The sequence below is a fragment of the Anopheles stephensi genome, chromosome 2 (assembly GCF_013141755.1).
Source record: "Anopheles stephensi strain Indian chromosome 2, UCI_ANSTEP_V1.0, whole genome shotgun sequence".
In the NCBI taxonomy this organism is placed as follows: domain Eukaryota; kingdom Metazoa; phylum Arthropoda; class Insecta; order Diptera; family Culicidae; genus Anopheles; species Anopheles stephensi.
This window is the reverse complement of record NC_050202.1, coordinates 77,203,665-77,229,446: the sequence shown is the minus strand read 5'-3', so window position 1 is coordinate 77,229,446 and position 25,782 is coordinate 77,203,665. Positions and strand designations below refer to the sequence as shown.

Here is a 25,782-nt window from a genome sequence, read left to right as displayed (position 1 = left end):
TATTCCAAATCTGCCCACCCCGTTTGTTGCGGCGTACACGGCGAAGCCTCGTCAAGCGCTCCGCGCTCAAGAATCGTGCCGCACGACCGAGAAAAGCCCAGGTGGAAAAAAGTCTTGAATCGCTTCTCGAAAAAAAAAATGCGCGAAGCGCTGGTAAAAAAACAACCTTAGTGCACCTCATCACCACCACCAGACTCGGCACTGCTCCTTTGCTCGGTTCTCCGCTCGTTTCGCGCTTCGCCAAAGTTCCTTCGCCGACCCCTTCCACGGTGCAATCGGCACCCGAGCAAGCAAGACCGCCGCAGCGCACCGCGACGAAATCGCGACCCAACGTAAGCTCAGCGATCGTAGCAGCGGTTTGGGGCGGCCCAGTGGCCGGGTGGCCGTATAAAAGCAATATGGAGCCGATTTCAGTCAATTAGTTCGTTTCGAAAACTACCCGCAGCAGCACGCGCCGTATGGTCCGGTGTCCTGTTTTGTGCCGCACGAATAGCCTCCCCCCCTAGGTCTGTGTGTGGTGTGAAAAGTCTTCTTGCCGTCGCTTGAACAAAAGTGCTGCCAAGTCTCGCCCCAGTAGACGCATCCAACAGCAGTCGGATTCGTGATTGGGCCCCATCCCACCAGACTAGAAGTGTAGAAGTGTTCGCGCGTGCCGAGAGTGGAAACACAAGCATTGCCAACGGAAAAACGTTCTGCGAATGTTTGCCGGAAAATTGCAAAGCTCAGCGAACAGTACGACATACGGTCGGGAGTAAGACTGTGATCAAAAGTGACATTCCAGCACGGACACCGGTGTGGTCAGTTTTCGTGATTCGAAAGACGAACAGTTGTTTGCGTGTGTGTGTGTACCATCCTGCTGTGGAAAAGCTTACGAACTTTATACGTCAAAGGCTCTGGACACGACGTACCAGGAATCAGTGGAAAAAGGAAAGCTTCATGTAAGTTACAGGGTTTTAATTAAACTTAGCTCAGTGTATATTGTAGTGTATTAAAACAACTTGGAAACTATTAATATTACTTTGTGTTTAGTAATCTAAAGAAGAGAGTGTTCAAGGAAGCCAAGCTATTATGGAAGGTTAATGCAAAGCCAGTCTAGCCAGGTCTATTAGGCTATTTAAAATAATTGTCTTTTCCTCAACTGGATTTAGTGTTTTGGCGTATTATTTAAAGCATATTTTATTTTTTAATTCAAGTCAATTATAACCCAAAGAAATTAAAAAATTTACAATCAATTGGAGGAATGCCTAAGAAAGCCAACCAACCAACAAAGCAATATTCCAACCGATTTTTGACAATTTCTTAGACCTCTCTTCGAATTCGAACCTCGCACCAAATGTTAAACACAGCTAGGACAACGAGTCGATCCTCCTCCATTAATCTCTAAACGTTTGTAAAGCACACTACAAACACATCTCCTGCGATTGTTGCAAAATGGAACATCTTTCCCCCATCAATCAGTGACCGCTGACCGCCAACAGCTTCGTGCATCGAAAAGCACATCAAACGAACGACTGTACCTTAGTTTTCACAGAACAACTTGTTTACTAACGCACCGCCGCTCATCGACTGCGGCAAATATGAGCGCCGAACGGAGCGGAAAAGGGGGTCAAACGATTGGAGCATGGGAATGTGTTGAAAGCTTTTGTCTTGTTTTTGCGTACACAGGCAAACAAACCACCCCTCGCAACTGGGGAGCTTACAAACCCGATCGTCCACCCTGATCAATGGCTTGTATTTGAATTTCAAAGCATTTTTTAATTGTTTAATTATCGATTGCCGGTGGAGCGCTGATCGGCAGCGACGTAACGCGAACAACCCGCACGCGCCAAAACGCCCGATTCTAACGCTGGGCCGGGTTGCGTGCGTAACGCTGAGCAGGGAGGGCGAGCGCGCGCGCGCGCCCGCACACGCGTACACTTTCAGGAAGCTCGCGTGCCAATGGAACAAGAACAACAACTACTTCCTTCCCATCGTAACATCAAAATTCTAACACCATCTAACCGCCGGAATTTAGAGGTAACGCACGGCAGAAACGGGCGATGGAGGCGCCTGTTGCATTACGAGCGATCGAAGCATCAAAGCACCGCAACTCACCCCCTGGGAGATACATGAAGATCGCATGTAAAAAAACATCACTGACGCATGCAGCATCAAGCACGCAGGAACTGAATTCCACGCTGATTAATGAACCGTAGAACGTTATGCTCCGGTTTTTACCCTTTGCGGAATCCGCAGGTTCCGCTTGAAGGTGAAAACAGCGCGTACGACCGAGAAGGTGAGCGCGAGGCGAGGCACCGCAAGCAAAGCCCCTTTTTTAATAGCGTTAACAATAAAAACTGAACAACGAGCTGTGATCCTTGCGCGGCGCGTGCTTATTATGGTGCCCGATACCGGTCCAGGGCCAGAAGGTTGCTGACGATGGCTGACGCAACATTCGCATCCTATTGCAGCAAACCCCGGTGCGGGAACGGAAAAGGCACGCTGGGTGAAAAATTGTTACGCACCCGGGAACGCAACCCGGGTTCGTGTGCCATTTATGTGCAACAGTGATGCGCGATGTTGGCCGCCACCTTCCCAGGCACGCAGTTACCGTTCGCGTTCCGTTCGCGTTCTGCAAAACACAGGCCGTCCATTTACAGCCAATAAAAAATTGGATCCGACAAGCTGTACCTTAATCGGCTTGATATCGCTTCCAAGTCATCATCCCAACCGAGGGACTACGCATTGAATTGTCTTCTCGGTGGAAAGATTTGCATCGCCGGTTGCGTTTGAACATCGCCTTCCATCATTCATACCACTGGGGGGTAGATCACTGGCTCGCACAGTTCACTTCCGCCTGAGACACCTCATACGATCGGTAGGGCGGAGGGGTGAAGGGGGTGAAGGTGGGGACGGTGGAGGGGGGTTAGAGGGTACCGATGGAGCTAATTGAATAGAGGGGTAGGGTCAGGTCGTTGTGTTTCCCCTGTGCGCCCTCGGATTCCCATTACAGTGACCCTTTCCATTGCGATGTGATCGCGATCGACAACGTTTAGAACGCGACGTTATGTGTTTAGCTCCCCTTCCACCACCACCACCACCACCATCTAGCGCCCCGCACCACTTCCCTGAGAACTTCCAGTGCGCGAATCTAAATAGCGAAATGCGCCACTAACGCTTTCACTTGCACTTAGAACTTCAACGAGTGCGGATCTTTAGCCACTGTTGGTCAAGTCTCACCGTCTGGAGGGCTGGAGAACCGAGAGTCATCACTGCGCTATACATATTTCGATCGGTCGATCCACGGCTTACAGTTGTGCTCCGTCCACATCCAGTCAGGCAGTGAGTGAAGGTGAGTAGTAGTACAGAGAGCGGGCACAATTGTGTAACGACAACACTTGCAGTGGCACACGGCGCATGCAGAAGATGTGTCCATCCCCCCGCCACCCCCCAGTAGCAGCTTAACCTCCGTGTGATGAGTGAAGTGACAACATATCCAGCTGTACCGTGCTGGCGTAATTTGCTGGCGGAACCTGTGTTGCCGAACAAAAGTGGCCCATCGAGCATCACAAAACTGCGAGACGCGCAAGTGCTCTTGACCGGCATCAATTTCACTTTATTCCAATCAAAGGCATTCAGCGTCGATCGGTTACCCGGTCGACCCGGGGGGGGGGGGGGGAACAGTCGAGCGTCGCTTCGAACATCTTCTCAGAACCGTGGCTACACAAAGGCTAACCCGCCAAGAAGCCTGGACGAGTGTCGTTTAAGCGCTCGTCACAAACGATCGTAACGAGCAGCATTTTTCTACAGACATTGTGCTTTATCGATCGGTGGTGGGTTCTGATCAGAATCGACGAGTACCCGGGGAATGGGGAAAATGAAACGTACTTCTGGCAGCTTGTTTTGTGTTTTCCACGTTTCTGCAACATCGGTTTCGTACCGTGCGAGGCCATGAACCGTCGCATCTCTCCTAGCCCGTCAGCAACAGCAGCAGCAGTGGGCGGCCCGTACCTCGCGATCGTGATGATCGAGTGCACTGTGATTAATGTGTGAACTTGTGCGACAAGACCAATAATTTATTGAAGGGTTTTCCGCAAACCACCGCGCGAGTGTCAGTCAGTGATTTTTTTTTCTTTTCTTTGTGCTGCCCGCGGATGGAATGGCATGAAACAGGAACGGATGTCGCACGTAAGCGCACACACAAAAAAACTGTGTAATTAAAACCTAATTGAACGCTTCTCATTAAACGGCTGGAAACTGGTGTATCTGCGCTGCGCAAACCAGTGCCGAGCGAGTGGGGAGACACGGTGAGACACAAGAAGAATGTCACCGGGGCACATCCTGCGTGGTATGTTTTGGTTCGAGCTCTGTCTAAAGCACACCCAAAGAGTCGAGTGTCGTTGGTAAACTTACACAAATAGCTTCAACATTTAGCACCGCTCACATATCTCACCAATAATTAATCGCTAGACACAGGCAACCTTCTGCCACGCGCCATTCGTCGAACCAGGCGAACGCCAACTCTACAGCCACTTCCGGCAAAGTGTCGTTCAGAACAACACGAACTAGAACTCGCTCGAACTGTCCAACATGCACACCGCACGGCCGTGCCAGTGAAGGGGAACAGTATAAGGTTCTGCAAGAAATGTTGCTTAAAAATTCACAAACTTTGCCCCCCCCCCCCCCCCCCCCCCCCCCCGAGGGGGGTTGCAGCACCGCCGACATGTGTGAGTCTTTACAATTTTTCGCCTCGTCCGCAGATGGTATGATACGAAGTTCGTTTCCGCCATGGGCGAGTGAACGATCGCGTAGTCTTGGGTAGGATCCTAACCGGCGCCCCAAAACGAAACACCGTGATAGAAATCTTGTACAAATAGCAAAGCCTGCACCTTGCACCCTCTTCTACACGGATTTGATACATTCTCAACACTAAGTCGGGTAGTCATACAAATGAGCTTTGTTATCTGTTCCACCTTTGTTGACAATCACGGTGCGCACCCCCCACGGAGACTCTTGATCGACACTTGAGATCCGTCCATCAAGTCACACGATCGGAGCGGTACGTGTGTGTGTGTGTCCTTGTGGACACCATCCCTGGCACCGGCACGCACGATCACGTCAGTTCGAAACGCATTTTTTGTTCTTCTCTTGTTTCGATCTTAAGGTGCGTAAGGTTTGATTGAGTGAGTGCGTAAAGCCGCAATCGTGCCAGTTGATCTACGCGCTCTGACCTGTCACCTGATAAATCAAACTAAATTAAAGCATTGGACAACTCTATTCACGCCTTCTTCGTCCACGGCATCAGCACAAGATGTGTCAGAGTTGTTGTGTTTGTTGTGTCGGTGAAATCCCCCGGGCACTGTGAAAGGAGCGGTGCTGGGCGCCAGACCATTGTCATCCATCCACTGCAAGGGAAAGAGGTGGGGAATTACCCACCAATATACCACCGGAAATACCACGCTCCGGTTGTGGCGGGAACAAAAACACATCAACGTCACAAACGCCACCGACCAGTGAACGATCTGTGCTAGTGGAAGGAATGCAACGCTCGCTCTCATCTCACAGGAAGAGTCACACACGTCACCGCATATATGCAAATAATCAGCTAAGTGGAGGGAAAAGAATCCGATCGGTGATTCCCTCCCACCGCTTCTCACACCGTACGGTGTGAGTAATGCTTGTGTGTTGTGTATGCAGCGAATCGCGTTCCGCGAATCTTGCTGCTCCCTGGTGCTGTGTAGCTCGGTGTTCTCGTGAAACACAAGCTAACCTAACCGAGTTGTTGGGCAGCAATTCTATACGAGCAACAGCTGATCGCGACTCCTAGATGCGAGATGCATCAAACCCCCACTTCGGGAGGTGGTTTTGATTAATTGAATATTTGTTTTTCCCCCGTGCTGCAAAATGAGCTCCGTTGCAGGTTTTCAATTTGCTCGTAGCACACCTGTACACAGCGATTGCAACGGCCAACAATCAGGCTGGCGCAACTTTCCCAGCTCTGTTCGTGCAGCTTCCTTTGCAAACCGCTCGGAGCGACCGATGGAATAATTGAATTCCGCCAACGCCCGTAGCTGTACTTTGCACAGCAAATCAAACACTCGTTCACGTAGCAGTCAGCTCAAGATCGCACCAGTACATGCGATACGAGGCCCACGATGACGAATGTTGCATAATTTATCGATCGATTAATTTATGCTAAGCTGTACCCGGTCGATAACTGTTTGCCGAACCCACCGAGCGGCTGATGCTTATCGAGCGTCCATATGCGTATGATTTGTAAAGGTAATTAGCCATTGTTTGGTTGTGCTATTTCCGCATGGAAAAAGAAGCGTCGTTTTTCCCACCCTTTAACCGGTCGGTCAAATGTCGAGCACAGAGCCGGAGGAGCGTGGTGTTAATACGGGAACAATATTTGAACGAAATCCATTAAAAGATCTTTGCCCCTATGCTCCACGCAACGCACGCCGACTGGGCAAACACATTAGATGAAGACGTTAGCGGTAATTGTTTCCGACCGTGCTCTGTGCACACTCCACACCTTTTGCTGCAATTAAATCATTAGATGGTGGTTGGAAGTAAAGCTTTCAGCAGACTAATTACCATGCTATTAGTAGCGGTCCGGTGGCCGAGGCGACAGCGGCGCAGGTCTTCACACGGGACAGGACCGCGGTTCAAATCCCATCCAGAAGACCGCCTCCCCGTACGTAAGGCTGACTACTTTTCTACGGGTAAAATTAAGTCACAGAAAGCCAGAAGTGGCAGGCCCGCGAGACCTCTCGAGGATGTAGTGCCAAAGAACACAAGACAAGACACACAAAAGATGCCCTATTTACGAGCCAAAAAAAAGGAGGTAAAAGGTGTGAACAAATGGCAGCAGCTTAAGCCTGATTAAGATAAATTTAAAAAAGGTATCCTCTTACCACCACCACCACCTAGTGGTGGACCTGTTCGGGACGAGTTGAATAACCGTCCATCATGGACATTAAGCTAAAGCGGCACGCGACCAAAGCCACCAGATGAAATCGTACGTAAATTGGAGCAGACAAGACCTAGGATTGCTCTCTCCCCCTCGGTGCGTGTGAATGTCAAGGTCGGGCCGCGGTGATGATGTCCTTCCGGTGTATTTTTTGAAAGTTGTATCCCGACGTATCCGATTTCGCACCCTGATACGCGTAGGAACCAAGGGCATGGCGAAGGCATCATCGGACACCGGGAAGTGGTTGGGCTGCGCTGGACCAACCTATGACAGCCTGTCATAGATGTTTGTGAAGCACGTTCCGCGAATTCAAATTTTAACCAACCTCAAACTCCCCTTCCTCAAACGCGCAATGGCACCCGATGTGCCCCTGTTTTTGTTTTTTATCTCGTTTGTAAACATCTTAGATGTAACGATACTATGGAACCGCGTGCCGCTCGATCGCACGCGTATCCGGACCGGATCGGTCCAAGGACTTGTGGCACGGATTAATTTTTCGCATACCGTTCAAGCTTACGGCGATCGAGAACAAACAATCCTTCTGATTGGCAGCATAACTTTGACGAAAAGAAGAAAAAAAAGAGTCGAACAAACTGTATTTTGCACAAGCACCACCGGTGGCACGTGCTCACACCAAGGGATTTACGGAATGAATAATTCATCGATCATAACACCATAATTGATTTATTTCTGCTGAATGCTGATCATGCTACTAAATGGTTGGTAAGCTGGAAAGGTATGCGAACGCCATGGTAGCTCGGGTGCTCGGGAGACGGTGGGGGGGGGTGTTTTTTGGGCTCAAGATCAAAGTCGACTCATGCAATCTAGAAGCGTGGAAAACCTGTTTGCCTGAAAAGCTGTGATCGTTATAAACTTCAGTTTAACTAATTTTTATGTCCATATTCAAGGGATTTCTCCAGTTTTGTCCAGCTTTTTTTTAGTGAAATCACGTTTGACACGTTTTTGGGCTGGATTAAACGAAAGCAATTCGACACGATAGATTTTTTGTTTTCCTGTCATCGAGAAGCTTTTTTGATGTCACAATTTAGTTTTCATTCATCTGTACAAGCCCCTATTTGTGCTGAGGAGAAATAGAGATGAAAAGACAAGCCCTACTTGCTTGAATAAGCCAAGTGATGGTCCTGGGAATATCCTTAAGACACCAACAACCGATCAAATGAACCCCTGTAAGCAATGCAAACTTCAAACCGAAAAAAAGGCACGCGCATACTCAATAAGTTCCCAAGCAAATCGTTAAAGCTCAAATCACACCCGTGCCATGGTGGGTCGCAATTTTTCAATTGGGACCAATTTCCAAAGCCCGTTTCTGGCCGGCGAAGCATCATCGGGCAGCAGCCGGATTTCTTTCTTGCCCGCAGCTAATTGAATTACCACCAAATTGGACCAATGCCGCCGCCGCCACCGCCGGTACTCTTAGCGTGCCGTTTTTTCTCATCTAGAACAAATGTGTACATTGTAGCGGTAAAAGAAAAACCTTGGCATGTCCTCGGCCGACACGAACAATCCTTTGGCGTCATCATGCCGGTGTCCATTCCGAAACGTTGGCCTCGGTTTTTGTAGATCAGCTCTACCCTAATGACGAAACACTGCTTAAACTATTTTGTGTTGGCCACTCGGGTGTACGTACGTGTGTGTGTGACGACTGCATGCCATTGGGACCCCTCCGTCGACTCTGTTGTTTGCAGGCGATCGAGTCGGATGAACGCAAACAATTGTTAATTAAAATTTCCTGCCATTTTCTCGTAAACTGGCAAGCATTTGATGGCGAGCAACAGGGAGCTACCCTGTTATGCCATTTGTATGATTAAGCAGCATTATTACCGAATTTGCAATGTTTTTTTTTTCTTCTTCCACGGTCACAGCCGCCAGACCGCGATCGTTGTTGCGCAACTACAAATTTAGCTAAATTAGCAGTTGATTTAATTAGATCATATACGCGCTAGGAATTGTACATGGCATACATGCAGCATGAAATTAATAGCTAATCGAGCCAATTTAATGAGCCAAACAATTTGCTTGTTCAAACGTCAATCGAAGGCAGACCGGGTAAATGTGCTTCGAGAAGCTAGAATTTGAAAGAACTGCCTAATTAAATATTCGTACAGGAAGACCAAGCGACGGCTCCGGTTTTTTGGCTGGTGTTGAATAGAGTGAGCATCACATTTTAGTTCGCCTTCAAATTGTTGAAGACTAGTGTTGCAGATTTATCAACCGAAACGATCAAACCACTGACAGTGACATGACACTTGTGGACTTAGTATGTTGCTGCTTACACCGTTCAAACTATCAAGTTACACTTTTCCACCCAAGAATGTGCTTGTTGCAAAGCTAAACCAAACCCCTACAACAACAAAAAAAGCCCCAACTGAATTCCTTTTATTTTCCACACTTAATGGCTATAATGTATGCCGCGGAAATCATGATGCCGTCTGCAAATGGCGTCTAAAAATATTCACACAAAACCTGTCCAAAGCAACCTTGAAACGGTCAGCCCGCGACGGGCTGACCGGGAAGCGGGAGTTTACAGCTGTATCTTAAAATAAGCATCCCCTTTTACCGCGCGAGGATCGCCTGTTCCGGAAATATCACACACACCGGTTCCTGCCGACCGACCGGACAAGGACACGCAGCAGAGCGTCGTGCGTCCAAAAATAACCGATAAACAGGATTGCTGATGCACGCACACGTAACGTCGGCAAACCCGGTTCACCGTGTTACCGATTTGGGATGAACCCGTTGCCGAGTGGAGGATGTCCTTCGGTCCGGTGAACGTTTCCAACATTTACAACCAGTCCCGATGTTGAGCAGATTAACGCGAGCGATCTCTTTCTCATCCATCCAAACGATTATGGTGATCGGAAGGGATCGTAACGTACCGTGAATAGTACTGTCAGAGAAGTGACAGTTGCAAACAGACACCTTCTCCTGGGCCATTGTTTGCCCAGCTTTATCGCAACCCGGTAGAAGCAGTACCGGAAGTGGCATTCGGATCCCTTCCAAAGCGGCCATCTACATACTGCCATCGCTTGCGCGAGCCAGTGTGGTGGTGCATTCGCTTAAACAGAAGCTTTAATTTTTGTGCAATAATTGTCAAACCACTTCAAGGATGCTGAGGTCCATTCTCCTCGAACGCACAAACAAAGAGGGAAGGGAGGAATCTTGGACGGAGACGATCGCCGAGCCGATCGTTGGGAGCAGAACTATTCATCTCTGAGTGTATTGTTTTGTTTGACCGAGGTCGTGGTAGAATCTTGATGGCTTCGATCGATCAATCTGGCTTCCCCTCGGACATAAGTACACCTCAGCGCCTGTTGTATTGTTTACGGTTGACATCTGCGGCGCTACCGTAAGAACCACCGTGGCGGAATTGCTAATGTGCAATTGCTTGCTGGCTAGATTTATGTACCCACCCGTGCCCTTGTCGCCTCGCGCCTGCTAGGGACGATGATGCACGAAAAGGAAGCTTACGGCGGTCGGCTGAGTGCGTAGCGTATGCCAATTTCAAGACCCTGGCCGGAGGGTGTGTTATTGTGTGTACTACCTTCGTTGGTTTTGTTTTGATAGTTCTTTTTTCTGTTTTGTTTGGTATCCAACGGCCACGAAGATCAGCAACCGTCCGTTTTTGCGGCCTTCGCGTCCTTGAGCCGTGAGACGGATCGTCACTTTCAAGTTCGCGCACGCTGTTCCCGCCCAGACAAAATTCGACCATCACAGCGCCACCAAAGCCGGGTGGGAAAGGAAAAATGGAACCCCTTGCCACGGTTGGCCATCGTTCGCGATCGACCGCAGATAGATAAGTTAATGAAAACTGCATCAACCACACACTGCCGTACGCACTGAAGCCAACATTCACCCAGTCGGCTGGTTTGCTGGCTGGCAGTTCGGTCTGCACGTAGTAAAAGAAAAATGTACGAAAAACCGGTGTAAGGAACGCAAAGAAACAAGCAGCATGGCATGAGCAAGAGGTGACTAAAACATGAGCCACACACACACGCGCGCGATCCCCGCCTTACCACACCAAACCTGAGCTAAGCCGTGCGCCGCGATTGCCTTGAGGAAGGTTGCCCTGCACTACATCAAACGGTGGCTACCGCAAGTGTATCACTTCATCAGGCGCGTGCCGAACGGTGATCGGGGCACAAAATAAATCGAAAAACGGATTTACCTTATACCTGGGTGGTGATGGTGGTACTGTTGACGCTACTTCCCACCGTCAACCTGACCGGACGTTGATGGTTTCGGTGGACCACCAATCGCGGGTATAAAGGACGCTGTGTACCCGTTTGGTGGCACGCGCAGCGAATAAACTTATTAATAAATTTAAACCAATCCTATTGCCGGTGGGAAGGCGCGTTAAGCCGATTGAAATATAACCTTTTTTAACGCGATCGTCGTACCGAGATATCGAGAGGAAATGATCGCATTGCTCAATAAAGAACGCGTGCGACACTTTAATGCCGCTGCTAATCGATTCCAATCAATGCTGCCCCCTTTAGCTCCGTTTGCAGCCCTCCGTGGCTTACCAGTGGCAAGAATGTACCATTTTGTATTTTTTTTTTCATCTCTCAATTACAACCATTTATAGGGGCTAACTCCTTTCAGATGCAATTAGATTCACCGCGTAACCTTGTCCCGCTTCTCATTCGGCGTTTTGTTCCAGAATCGTTACAGAAACCCGTTGCCGGAAAGCGAACGAAGAAAGCGCCGTCCGTCCGCTAGAATCACCACCACCGCAAGTCATTAGACACCGGCAGCCAACAGCATGGGTACCTTGCCGCAGCTAGCCGTAGCGAAGGGAAAACTGTGTCCCCTGCAGCCGACCTTACTCCATCGGACCTTTGAATCGAACGTTGACAAATTCTGTGGCACCGATACGGCTCTCATCTACAACGGTAGGTAATAGAGTAATGTGCGGCACCGAATCGACCCTAGGACGCAGCCTTCAGCATTGTTGAACTTCAATTTAGCAGAAACGTTACGCTGACCGGTGTCACCGTGCATGGTTGGCTTTGGATGCCACTTTCGCTTCGTCAAAAAAAAGGAGGAAAAAAAACAACTGGAGCTGATCACCGTCCTCCGAGCGTGAAGGATTGGTGTGGTGCTGTGTTGTGGTCGTCTCGGCCGCTCATATCCAATTTGTGAGCTTTGAGCACATGACTTGATGGTATGTGAAGATTGATTTTTAACTAGCTTTGTGTGCGATCTCACCATGGATCTACAAGAAGTCTAATAAAACCAAAACAAAGACACCAGAAGCGAGGTGGTCTTAGTTCTACTTAGTTTACTTTGACACCCCTGATACGACGGGTACGTGCCATCGACATTTATTGCGGGGTCTAGAAATATATTTTGGTTAGCTTGGACTAAGTAGGGCTGGTGGCGTACTGGCAACTGGCTTGATATTGAAAGCGATCTCACGAAACCAGGACTCCTTCTTCAAAAGCATCGATCAAGCTAACAAATCCCACCAGTCCACCCAATCAATCAGTTGGGGAGCTAATGGGTTAAGCATAAATTATGCCCGCCCATTCTTAATTGCCAGTTTCGGTTTCGAACCTCGATCAAGCTCGTGCCGTACCGCCGACTAGGTCATCTAGGTGACCAAATCTACAGAATCTAGTGCAGAACACCGATATCTGCATGTGCCTCCACAATGTTGCTTAATGTGTGCCTTTCACTCAACCATTAACTGGCTTAAGATGCCAGTGGTGACCAGTAGCAGGTGACTGTACCGACGCGAAGAGGCCAGCATGATAGATAGCAAACCAAACGCGCCAGACAACCGATCAAGTCCACTCGGCAGCATAAGCTCGTAGCCCAAGAGCTACCACATAAAACGAGCCATAAAACACGTTAAGTCTCCCATCGACGGAACGTCAACCTCGGATGGGCAGCAAGCCCATCCAAAAAGTGTGTGTGTGTGTGAACCATGAATTCTAGTTCAAGGCCAAGAAAAACCAACTCCCCGCGAAGCTACCGGGCCGAACGTTTTCACCGTTGCGTAGCTTCGTTTTCATCGGAGTTTCCTTCGAGTCACGCGCTGACCGTGAGCCGCTGGGTGTTTCTTTTTTAATCCGTCATTTCGTTTTTCCTTCCCGCGACTGTAACGCCCTCGTGGGGCTACCCCCGACCGCTGCCGATGATCGCATCGTGTGGACGTTCGCGAAGATCATACACACGGCACGGTTACCCAATATTTGCTGCCGCCACCAAACGGCAACCAACCTTCTCCGATCGATCGTGCACGGCCACACTGCGCTGCAGGTATCGCTGCAAGCCGGTTAGCAAACGGGGGAATACACCGTCTGTCCACGCACCACCGTGCACCACGAAGTGTTCAAGTGCAATTTCGAAGGGTTAGTCGACCCGGGCGGTTCACCGCACACAAATCCAGGGCCATACCCGTGGCGCATTAGAAGCCACCCCAGTAGTTTGCGAAAAAGCTGACCGAACCGGGTCTTTGGCGATCGCCGTTGCACAACACACTTGCGGTACTTGTGGCGCGCCGTTCGGGTTTTTGTTTTTGCGCAATCCTTCATCACCACAATCATTAGCGGTCGGGCAGGTGCTGCGGCTTGCGGTGTGGTCAGTTCTTCACACCGGTTGGCATTTGGGGGGCAGCCAAAGGCAAACCTGCTCCTACCGAACGGTCAATGAAACGGTAGACAAAACTGAAGCTGCACCTGGGCCCAAATCGATCACGCTGGAACGATGGATCGAATGGAAGGAAGGTTATCGTACCTGCAACGAGCGGCAGGCATACGTTTCCGATGGCATATTTCCGATTGGACGAGAAGAATAATGCATTCACCATTAGGGCGTCCAGCGTATAGGGTAATGGAAATGGCAGAGAGGGAACTGCACTCATGCTTGCGTCAAAACAATGGCGCAGACAGCAGTTAAACAATGGTGCGATGCGACGATACGCCGTAGATATTGTTCCAACCGACTGTCCTTTGCGTCTGGTGCTAATGTTTCTCGCTAGGTCTACGTACAAGACGCCCATTAAGAAGGCTTCCCTTGACATAGCCATACCGTGAACCGGCCCGTCCAGCAGTGTACTAATTGTTCGCATTATCTCTTCCGATGCATGCTGCCGCTAGACGATGTACATGGTGAGGTGAAGATCAACTACAATGTGCTCAACTCGACGGCGAACCGTTTGGCCACGGCCATGCTGACCCGCATCAAGGATCACTACCGCTCGCCGCCCAACACCGACGGTGACTATATCGTGGCCGTTTGCATGCATCCGACCGACCGTCTGGTGACGACACTGCTGGCGATTTGGAAGGCGGGTGCCGCCTATCTGCCGATCGATCCGACCTTCCCCCCGAATCGCATTCAGCACATACTGGGCGAATCGAAACCGGCGCTGGTCGTGTACGCCGAGGACTACGGCAATGCGGCCATCTTCGGGAAGACGCCCGCCATCAGCTACGCCGAGCTGCGCAAACGGGCGAGCGAGCTGAGCAACGCCAACATCCGACCGGAAGCGATGCTCGGCAAGGGCAGCGCACAGCTGGGCCTGGTACTGTACACGTCCGGCAGTACCGGCGTGCCGAAAGGTAAGCCGACACACGAGCTGGTGCGCACGCGGGTTTACTAACATTCTTGTTGTGTTGTGTTGCAGGCGTTCGGCTTAACCATGAGACCATCCTGAATCGGCTCCAGTGGCAGTGGAGCCGGTTCCCTTACTCTGCGACCGAGCGCATCGGCGTGTTCAAGACGGCGCTTACGTTCGTCGACTCGGTCACCGAGATATGGGGCCCGCTGCTAAACGGCATGGCGATTGTGGTAGTACCGAAGAAGATTACCAACAATCCCGAAAAGCTCGTCGAGCTGCTGGAGCGCTATCGTATCGAGCGGTTGGTGCTGGTACCGACGCTGCTCCGCTCGCTGCTGCTCTATCTGCCACTGCAACAACAACAACCACAACGGCCACAATCCGGTTCGAAACTGCTGTACTGTCTGCGCATCTGGGTGTGCTCCGGTGAACCGTTACAGATTTCGCTGGCCCGTGAATTCTTCGACTACTTCCAGGAGGGCGTGCACCAGCTGTGCAACTTCTACGGCTCGACCGAGGTGATGGGTGACGTGACGTACTTCGTGTGCGAGTCGAGGAAGCAGCTGGAAGGTTACGAAAAGGTACCGATCGGCTATCCGCTCGACAATACGATCATCTACATTATGGGCCCGGATCTGCATCCGGTACGGACGGAGGAGATCGGCGAGCTGTACGTGGCAGGGTTGAACCTGGCCGAAGGGTACGTGAATGGGCGCGATCCGGACCGGTTCATCGACAATCCGTTGGCGATCGATCCCTCGTTCGGGCGGCTGTACAAAACGGGCGACTATGCGTCGGTCAGCAAGGGATGCGTCTACTACCAGGGGCGTATGGATTCGCAGATCAAGATCCGTGGCCACCGGGTGGACCTGTCGGAGGTGGAGGCGAATCTGCTCGGGCTGGCCGGCGTGGATAAGGGCATCGTGCTGTGCTACCATGCCGGCGAGCTCGATCAGGCGCTGCTTGGTTTTGTGACGCTGGAGCAGGACACCCACTTCCGGACGGGGCTGCAGGTGGAGGCAGCGCTTGGTGACAAACTGGCCCACTACATGATCCCGCAGGTCATTCTGCTCGAGAGCATTCCGCTGCTCGTGAACGGCAAGATCGATCGCCAGACGCTGCTGAAGATGTACGAAAGCACCAACAATAACGGTATGTGTACGGGATGATGCGCGGTCGGAACATGTGTATTCTCCAACCTTTCCCTTCTCTCTGCATGTCTCCCCCCCCCCCCCTCCTCCCGTCTTTAGATGATACACAGATCGAGATCGAGTACGACTATACCGATGTTCCGGCGAGCCGTATGCCGGTGGCGAAGGATCTGTTCGAAACAGTCGGGCAGGTGATCGGTCGCTCGACGCGGGCCAAGATTTGCTTGGCAAGCAACTTTTACGAGCTCGGCGGTAACTCGCTCAACTCGATCATCACCGTGACGCAGCTGTGCGGCAAGGGATACCCGGTTAGCATTACCACCTTCATCGGAGCCAAGAATTTGGGCGAAATTCTCGACAAAATTTGTGCCGACGAACGGGACCTGCAGAACCATCAGCTGGAAGCTAATGGTAATGGAAGTGCGGAGGGCGACTTTGACTACCGCATGCAGCTGACGGCACACCCGTTGGCAGTCGAACACAAAGCGGACACCATCAAGTAAGATAGTTAGCAATACGTTGGTCTCTTAGTGCAAGGCGGAGCAACATCGAAATAATCGTGCCCACTCACTTACCTTCCCAGCATCATTACGTCCAGCTTCTTCGAGAAAGCGGACCTGGAACAGTGGCTGAAGCCGCAGATCCACGAAACAGACTACCGGGACATCCTGGAAGACATCTGGCTGGTGCTTATCGAGAAGGGACTCAGCTTCATCGTTAAGGACGAAACCGGTCGCTCCGTCGGAGTGTCGCTAAACTTTGATGCGCACGACGAACCCGAGGTGACCGTCACGAGCAAACTGATCATTGTGTTCGAGTTCCTGGAGTTCGTCGAAGGACCAATCCGGTACGGGTCGCGCCCCAGCTCGTTTCTTATGCTCATTACGGCCCGCTCAGCAATGCTTACGTCTTTTTTCCGCTTTAAATTCACAGGGACAGTCAACTGCCGGCAGGCAAAAACCAGATACTGCACTCCTTCATGATGGGCACGTGTGCGGAACTGTCGGCACAGGAAAACATCGAGGCTATGCACTTCATGGAGCATGAAGTGCTGAAGCTGGCGAAGCGTCGCAACTTTGCCGGCATATTCACCACCAACACCAACCCGCTCACGCAGCAGCTCGGCTCGACCGTGTACAACTACAAGACGATGCTGGACTATCAGGTGAACCAGTTCGTGTACAGTGCGGACGGTACGAGACCGTTCGCGGCGGCCCCGGACAGCCAACGCGCCGTAGTACACTGGAAGGACATTCGGTGTTGATTCCGGCGCCGTTCCCGTTCCCTGGCAGAAGCGATAATTAGGACCTTAATTAAGTTATTTAATTTATGAACCACTATGTATGTATTATCGTACTCACGGGCGCAGCACAAGAAGCGCAGCATCCGAAAAGGCGGGTGATGCGCGGCGGGCCACGGGTTTAGTAGCAATCTTTCTTTTTCCAGGATCCCCACGACACACACACCCACACGACGACCTACTTTTAAGCCATTCGGTACGGGGCTTCCATGTGACGGTTTAGCACGGTTAGCTGATTAAGCGGAGAACAGTATTTTAATGACGCTATAGAAACAATTACGGTACGATCGAATGCATCGGCAATTGTTTAGTTGTACGCACAAGAAGTGTCAGAAGACACCGGAGAGCTAATGTGATTAGTGCGCCCCAGATCATATCATGTTTAGGTTCCAGTGAAAGCTGTACAGAATTTAAAGAGCAATAAAACCGAATACAAAAACCCGTGTTGTCTCGCATGATGATTTGATACCGTTTCTGTCTCGATCACCACCGACGTGCCGCCACACACACACACACACGTGCAGCGTTCCTTGTCCTTTTTTGTCGTTTACGCATATATTTCGATATCTCTTTTTTGTTATTTTGATACAGGATGTCTAAACTAAACATTCGCAACAAACACTTATCGGCCACCGTGAACTAAAATGCGTTTAGTTTATACACATGAAAGCTTAGTTACATTAAAAAACATAGTCTAAATGATTGCTACAACTTAAAGCAAAACACCCCATTCGTGTTATGCTATTGCTATTGTCTTGAGAATGTGGGAGACAATACAGGCTACGAGATGTCTCTATATATATATATGTGTTGCCATCAGCACACGACGCAAATGAAGGTAGAATAAAATGGTCTGAAACTGTAGATGCGTTTAAAAAACGAAGAAAAACTAACCAAAAATTCGCACAAGCTGACGCAAGCTGACGAAACTGCTAAAGCTCCTACCCAAATGCTCATCACAAACACCGCGCTCTATGGTCGCGGCTGCGTTTGCCAGACCTCCAGGCAAAAAGGGTGCAACATTCCTGCGGGTGCCCTGCGCTACCGATGACTTTTGCGTGTGTGTGTGTAGCCCCTGTTTCATACTATGTACAGAGTGTTTGAGGAAAACAAAAGCTAAAACAAACCTAATATGCACATCACTTTATACAATACACACACACACACATCTTTCGAAGCGAAAACAACGCTCAAATGATGTTCCGGCTAAAACCGAATCGACTAAAACATTTTCCAAACACTCATCGAACCTAACATTCTCCTCACTTTTCGAAAACAGAGCCACCACAGCTCCAAACGTGGTGCTTGATTCTTAGAATCGCTCTGCAAAAGCTTCTGCTCTTTTTCCTGCTCACCTGTTACGTTGGCATTTTTCTTTTTCTTTTACTTTTACCCTATCGTTCCTATAATTCCTATATATATATTCACTACTTACATACTTCATAATTTGCCTAACGGTGTGCCCCATTCGCCCGCCTCTTGCAACGACTCTGTATCACCTTTTCCGCTGCAAATGTGTCACACCGGTCTAATCACTACGCGCGTTTCCTTCCGGGGCTGATAGGGCCTAATAGCTGCACAGCAAGGGGGCACACGGGGACAGGACTACATGCGCCACGGGACACCCGTCCGTTCCAACGCTACTTGTGGCGGCGGTTCGCTACCGCGGTTTGCGTGCACTCTATGCTAAATATTAAATAACTACTGAATTTTGCTGCCCGGCGGCGGCGGCGGCCGTCGTCCCACTCGCCCCGGTGGCCGCAGTATTAGCGCCGGCGGTTGCCACTGCCGTGTCGCCGCTAGCACCTTCCGCGTGCGGTTGCGTTTGGTCGACTTCACGATACTTTCGGAATGTTCTCCACTGACCCGTGTTGTAGTCGAGCGTGATGAGCGACTCTACCAGCATCAGTGCCGTCCTGTCGTCTTGGTGCACTGTTTCCTGCAAGCGTAAGAGAACAAATGAGCTTGCTTTACCGTCGCAAATGGGCATGGGCCGTGTCTAGGTTCTATTAGGCAGCTACACTTACAAAGCTTTCGTTTAGCTTGATGGTAACCATGTTTTCCGGCGACGGTCTAGGATTGTTTCGATAACCGGCCATGAAACCGATAATGATTGCCTTTTCCAAGCGTGACACGCAGTTGGCCCGTTTAAACATGTCGTGAGCTTCCATGTAATACTTGCTCTGCGAAAGGAAAAAAGCCACGCGTTAGTAAGCACAACCGGAAGAAATTCGTGCGCGCTACTTACAGAAATAGAAAGCCCTTTTCTTGCGCCCGCTTGCTGCTGCTGCTGGGTCTGTTGCGGCTGCTGCTGCTGCTGTTGCTGGCCACTGCCCTGCGACTGTTGCTGTATCGTAACCGTAGTGCCTTGCTGCTGCTGCTGCACCTGCTTCAGCTGGGCACGCTGTACCTGTATCTGCTGGGTTTGGCCTTGCTGCTGAGGTTGCTGGACTAGCTGAATGGTCGTACCGCCCGAACGCTGCGATCCCGGCGCCTGGAACTGAATCGTGTGCTGCTGCTGGGTTTGCTGCTGCTGCTGCTGCTGAGGAAGTTGCGTGATAATCGTACGCTGTCCAGCCTGGCCCGCCGTGGCCGCTGCTTTCAGTTGCCCCGCACCGGCCGGTTGCTGAATCGTTTGCACTAGCTTCGGTTGTCCGCCGGGCCGCTGGATAAGCGTAATGCCTTGCGGCAAAATCGTTTGCACATTGTTCGTTCCACCGACGGGGCGGAAAATCACCTGCTGCTGTACCTGTGGCTTTTGCTGCTGCTGCTGTTGCTGCGAAATGTTCGTGATGAGTGCCGGTATGGTGGCAGCTTGCTGTTGTTGCTGCTGCTGCTGCTGCTGCACCACGGTGGTGGTGCCCTGCTGCTGGCCCCCACTGGGCTGTATGACGACCGGTGTCAGGGCCGGAATATTTTGGTGCAGCGAGCTGGTCGGTACCAGCGCGGGGATTTGGCTAAGCTTTGTCTCCGGTTCGGTTTTGATTAGCCCTGGCGGGCCGGTTAGTATGGTGGCGCCGCTCAAGCCGGACACGTTTTGCAGCGGTATCTGCTGATAGACGGTGTTGCCGGATGCGTCCACCGTTTGGATGATGACACCTTTCTGATTCAGCACGTTGGAGACGTTCGCGGCGTTCGTGACGTAGTACGTGTTTCCCTTGACGTTCGGCGGCATTACCACCTGCGTGTACTTTGGTTGTTGGCCGACTGCAGCAGCAGCGGTGGCTTGCAGGGCTTGCTGTTGCTGCTGCTGCTGTTGCTGCTGTTGCTGCAGCTGCTGCTGATGTTGCAGGATTTGTGCCACGGAGGTAGTCATACCGGCCGTTGGCGGGTTTTGTGCTGTGATCGTGATCGTACGCTTCTGCGGCACCGCTGTAGGCGTAATTTGCAGCTGGTTCTGCTGTCCCTGCTGCTGTTGCACGGACTGAATGTTTAGTATCGTCGGCTGCGTCGAGCCGGCCGGCAGCTGGGTAGATATTAATGGCGGAATATTTTGCATCAACTGATTGTTGGCCAGCGATACAGTGGGAGCTGTCTTGATTTGTACAATCCGGGTCGGTTGCGTAGTGGTCTGTTGTCCTTGCACTTGAATCTGTTGCGGTTGCTGCTGCAGCAATTGCTGTTGGTGCGGGGCGCGCGAAATCGTTGTGGTCAAGCTGGGCGTACCGGCCGAGCTGGCGTTCGAAACTATCCGTTGAATGTTGAGCTGTTTTCCGGGCGAGGACGTATTAAGCACGTACGACGTGAGTGGCGTTTTCTGCTGTATGATTGTGGCTCCACCGCCAGCCGTTGTCGTGCCGGGCTGCACCTGTTTCGTGGTGAACAGTATATTGCCGCCACGGTTGATGATGGTCGTCGATTTTGGAATGGAAGCGTGCAACGTGCCGGGAACGATCGATTCGGACGATATGATTTCAATCTTCTGCTGCGGGTTGGTGTTGCTGCTGCTCGTTACCGCCGCAGCAGCTGCGGCCGCCGCACTGATCGTTTTGCCAGTGGATTTCTGGATGATCTGCACGCCTCCCGTCGTTCCCGGTTGGGTCTGCAGCACCGATTTTGCCTGCTTAGGTGTCAGCGGCACAGTCCTCACCAGCGACGGTGGTTGCGTGGTTGATAACGTTACCATAGAACTGCCAACCGTACCCGTCCCAACGCCGCCAGCTTCCGTTTTGATGACCGTTGCGGAAAGTGTTTTCGTAGCGGGATAGGCCAGTGGTGGAGGTGCCGAACTTACGCTCGGCACAACACTGACCGGTAGGGAGGTGGGCGTTGATAAGCTAATGGATTCCGTTTTCAGGTCTTTCATCTCAACCTCCTCCTCTTCGTCGGCCACAGCTGAAGCGACTGTCGTTTGAGAGGACGTTGGTTGCTGCTGAGATTGCTGAGTGGTCGTTATTGTCGGTTGCTGCGGTCTCTGCGGTGCCTGTGAGGTTGGTGTTGCTTGCTGTTGCTGTTGTTGCGGCTGCTGTGCCTGAACCTGCGCCGTACTCGATGCAATCGACGTCGACATTACGCTGGAAGATGAATCCTTGCTGCCGGACGTGGCCGGCATTGGTGTGGCGGGCTGGCTGTACACTGTCGACGGTGCGGACAACCCTGCCGCATAGTCGGGCGTGGTCGTAACGGTCGGGCTTGATGTAGCCGGCGTTGCTGTGGCCGGTTTTGTGTCGTTTGCACTTTGAACCTGCTGTTCCGCCACCTTCTTCGCCTGCTCTTCCTTCTCCTGCTCTCGTTTGCGCTTTTTCGCTGCCGCGTAGCCCAACGGTTGCTCGCCTATCTCGAGCAGTTTAATACCGCCATCCTTTCGGCCGGCTGGCGTTCGGCTAAGGCCAGGCCGCGTCTGACCGGGTGTAGTCGGAGGTGAACGGAAGCCGCCGGTCGGTACGCGCGACGGTATACCCTTGAGCGGTGTCGTGTCGGTCATTTTCCGTGGGATGCCACGCGACCGTAAAGGCACTGTCGGTGCAGATATCTTCTTGAGGCAGCTCTGCGCATCGGAAGACTTTTGCAGCAGCTCCGCCCGTAAGGCTGCACTTTTCGGTTTACGCTTTAGCGTAAAATGTTTCACTGGCGTTGCCTGCTGCCCGACCACCGAAACAAGCGTCGACTTGTTGAGATACTGGCATTCCAGAGGTAGCATACCGAGGTCGGCGTTCTTCACGACCAACCGCCGCAGTTCGTTGACCATGTCTGTGAAAATGGGACGCGTCTCTTCGTAATCGGAAATTTCCGTGTTCAGCGACCCGGTGGTCGGGAAGGTTTTTATCGTTTCCGCTATCATCGATACCCATAGCTCCGAATCGAGACCAGCGACTTCGATCACTTCCTCTAGCTCCGTTTTCCACTAAAAAGAAAGTCGGAGGAAATCTGAATTAGTACGATTCTGCCACTAACTAGCAAGCATAAAACTTTTGTTTGCTAACCACAAATAAGGAAACATTTATCTAAAATCGAACTTGCAATATGACAGGTTGCAGTCGCTATTTTGTTGTTGTTTATGTTACACATCGAAACACACACGCATACACATACACTGACGCACACACGCGAGGCAGTGTGCTTCTCTGCTTTATCGCTGCCCTGCCACCCGACCGTGGGCAGCGGAGGAGCATAATCAATAGCCAGAAATGCCCAACGAAAAACGCGCTTTACTGAAAATGCCTTCCTGCCAGCTAAGTTTGTAGCACACTTGTCCGGAAAAACACACCATCCGCTTTGTGCAACATTTCTTCTCGTTTTTCAGCGCGTACTACCACTGCCGCGCTTGCAACATCAGCATTGTATGTTTTTTTTCCCTCCGTACGCGCGACCACAAGTCGGCGCAACGTTGTCGTCATGAGCTCGGCACATCCCTTTCGCACGCTTACCTCTTCGACGATCCGTCGCGGAATTTGGAAAAAACTTAACAGCAGTTTCAGCTTAACCTGCGTCTGTAGGTCGGGAAAACACTCTTTTATGTTTCGCAGCACTTCCTTGTTCAGCTGGGACGTGATTGAGCCGCTTATCCATGAATCGTTTGATGTACCAAGCTTATTGTGGAGCCACAGAGAAATGTCGCTGTCCCGCACGTTCGCCATCTTGAAAAAAACTGATGCCGAATGCAGTGATGTGCGTTTTCCTACCCCGCTTTCGTACGCACACTTCTGCAGCCAACACCATTTGGCAGGCGGGCCTGTCAAGCTTCGGCACGGTTCGGCTTCTGGTCAAGTGTCGGTGCTAACGCTTCGCAGCTAACGCCCAAGGTTCGTATAGCGTTACGTACAGGCTACCAAGGCCAACGGTTTTTTGACGGCTGCTTGACGTTTCGAATGAATCAGCATCACAAGCAGAAGCAAAAAAAAAAGAAGCATTCCAGCTCCATAAACAATTGGCGTGCTGATCAATGTTTTCGTTTATTTTACTACGATAAGTTAGTGTAACGTTGTGAAACTAGATTAATTTCTTTGCTAGGCTTGCGATGAAGCCAATTCAAGTGTTCGCGCTGGTGGTTGTGTTACTGTACGGTGGTAAGAATCTCTTGTTGCGCGATCACCTGCAACAGGGCGGGGCTGTCTATTGGCTTCCATTGTCCCATGCGGAATGATCCTGTTGATTGCTTTTTAATGATATCAACCGTCTGGTCCTTGTGGCATACTTTCCGTTTCCTGCAGTGTCCTACGTGACGGCGCGATCCAATTTCACCATTCCAAAAATCCTGCAAGGATCATGGTTCTCGTGGGAAACTGGAAGGCCTACGCTGACCGTGCTGGACGATCACAGCATGTCGGACAGAGGCGAGCTTGTAAACATGGAACGCGTAGGATCTAACTATACGTTCATTTTCCGAAGCAAAAAGTGCTACCACTGTGTCCACGCCTTTCCCAGGACGGTAAACATATTCGAAAAGTTTGAATGTAAGTATGATCGATTGCGGAAGCAGATAAAGAAAAGCAAGATTTTAATGTTTTCCGATGCATTTTCAGCCGTATGTGTGACCCTGGCACCGAATGATGAGCCCACCGTAGATCGCGTGTGCCGAGGATCGACCGATCAGCAGCTGATAACACTTTTTAACGAAAACTACGTGCCCGTCAATTGTCGCTCCTCGCTCGAGGGTGTGTGGCAGTTTGCGTATCAGAATCGATTCCGCTTCACTGGCGAATGTGACCATCCGGATGCGAGAATACATTCGTGCCAGCAGGCCGGAACGCAGTTCTTGATATCGAACGAAAAGTTTAACATCACCTACAAACAGTGCATCGGCATGGCGGAAACGTTCAACGGTGTGGTGGAGTACAGTTGCTTGGGCGATTGGTTTATCGGCAAGAACCACTACTTTGCCGTGGCAAACACGAAGGAATCTCGAAAGGACGAAAAGTATCGTTGCTTTTTGAAGAATCGTGACGACGATCTGTACCTGGGCGTGTCGATCACAGCTGAATGTAATACACTGAAAACGGTCGAAAAATCCCCAGAACGTCTAAGAATAACACCGGTCAAGGCGGATGTTATCGAACCAGGCTGTCGCTTCCCGCAAAATTTCACCGGAGAATGGATCAATACCGCCAACATCGATGGTGATGTGAAGATCAACGAAACGCACATCGTGGAAACGTACAAACCAGATCAATCGCGTTATCGTCGGACGATCTACGTCTGCCGGGAGCAGCGGGACACCCGCATCATGACGGCCCGACTAACGGTGGACGGTTGTCAGACGGATTATGTGTGCTTCGATTTTGTCCCGAAACATCACAACGTTATCCGCTATCGACGAGGGCTGGCCGTGATTCAGGACGATTTTGCGACCGTTTGCTCGTGGAAGCAGTTCCCCAACAGGGAACAGTGGCGTTATGATTTGCTTCTGTCGGCCAAACCCGTACCGATTCGTTGCCCCGTAGCAGGAAAGTTCAACTTCACGCAGAAAGGTGAGGCACCGTTCAGAACGCGCATTCTCGGTGGTGTCACGCTGAGCCCTCGGCCGGACATACGCTGCAAGCAAAACATATCGGACTTTTCCGTGTGCGACGGTGATCAGAAGGAGTTAACCATCGATGCGGACTACTGCCTGTCGGTGGACTATCTTGGACGACCGATCGATATCTATAGCGATCCGGATTACCGCATGAAGTGTATCGGATACTGGCAGGAAAATCTTAAATCCTATCTCATCACATACGACGATCTGGATCCGCTGTCCAAGTATCGCTGCTGGGTGTACCAGCGGGCGGATCTGAACCGTGTGCTTATGTCGCAGGCGGTTGGTGCGTTTTGCGATATCAAGCAAGATGTCACATCCTGGAACTACACCGAAGGTGCTGTAGTGTCCATCGACATGACGGAGTACGAGCGTGAACGGGACCAGTGTCCGATGCACTTTGACGATGGGGAAAATCCTTGGCAGGAGACGGAAAACTTTATCACCGTGTTTCCGTGGGTTATCTATCGCTCGACTGCCGCTCTCAGCAGCACGCTAACATCGTTTCTCATCTCTTTAGCGGCGGTGTGCCTGAAGCTGTTCTTCTAAACGTAACGTGAATCTCTTTACTCTTGAAATTATTGTATCTTTTTGTCCGTCCAAAGGGCGCGTACGCGTGTGTACGTGCGCCATGTGCCTTCATTCCATCCATAATTGTAAATGTAGTACGACTTGAGAATAAAAAAATAAAATCAAGGATAGTGACGTTACTACCTCACTTTTAAAATAAGTTTATTAGCATTTAAGCGCACAATGCGCGCTATCTATTTCCGGTTGTTAAGGATTTGTTCGTTATTTTTAGCTGAAGCGGGATCTGAATTCACTCATTTC

The 25,782-nt window shown here is 50.9% G+C and overlaps 3 protein-coding genes across 6 annotated transcripts; 2 read left to right on the top strand and 1 right to left on the bottom strand.

Annotated features, from left to right (window-relative positions):
* Nucleotides 1–413: 413 nt before the first annotated feature.
* On the top strand, nucleotides 414–17,435 carry LOC118505335 (mycosubtilin synthase subunit C). 4 transcript variants are annotated; one of them, XM_036040987.1, is made up of 7 exons: nucleotides 414–938; nucleotides 11,648–11,868; nucleotides 14,080–14,544; nucleotides 14,610–15,695; nucleotides 15,794–16,193; nucleotides 16,278–16,541; nucleotides 16,628–17,435. In XM_036040987.1, exons 2-7 carry the CDS (start codon nucleotides 11,739–11,741, stop codon nucleotides 16,956–16,958), a joined length of 2,676 nt encoding a protein of 891 aa, XP_035896880.1. In that variant the 5' UTR covers nucleotides 414–938; nucleotides 11,648–11,738; the 3' UTR covers nucleotides 16,959–17,435. The 4 variants fall into 4 exon arrangements, with proteins under 4 accessions (XP_035896880.1, XP_035896877.1, XP_035896881.1 ...); XM_036040984.1 differs by having other exon boundaries at nucleotides 11,637–11,868; nucleotides 16,628–17,433; XM_036040988.1 differs by lacking the exon at nucleotides 414–938 and adding an exon at nucleotides 3,159–3,331.
* Nucleotides 17,436–17,524: 89 nt separating this feature from the next.
* Nucleotides 17,525–23,142, bottom strand: LOC118505334 (negative elongation factor A). Its single transcript, XM_036040983.1, has 4 exons — nucleotides 22,862–23,142; nucleotides 19,243–22,338; nucleotides 19,022–19,177; nucleotides 17,525–18,933 (listed from the first exon to the last, which is right to left on the bottom strand). The coding sequence occupies exons 1-4, from the start codon at nucleotides 23,069–23,071 to the stop codon at nucleotides 18,688–18,690; spliced, it is 3,708 nt and encodes a 1,235-aa protein (XP_035896876.1). The 5' UTR covers nucleotides 23,072–23,142; the 3' UTR covers nucleotides 17,525–18,687.
* A 100-nt stretch (nucleotides 23,143–23,242) lies between these two features.
* On the top strand, nucleotides 23,243–25,681 carry LOC118505337. The gene is made up of 3 exons (XM_036040991.1): nucleotides 23,243–23,500; nucleotides 23,645–23,887; nucleotides 23,957–25,681. The coding sequence occupies exons 1-3, from the start codon at nucleotides 23,452–23,454 to the stop codon at nucleotides 25,498–25,500; spliced, it is 1,836 nt and encodes a 611-aa protein (XP_035896884.1). The 5' UTR covers nucleotides 23,243–23,451; the 3' UTR covers nucleotides 25,501–25,681.
* Nucleotides 25,682–25,782: the final 101 nt, after the last annotated feature.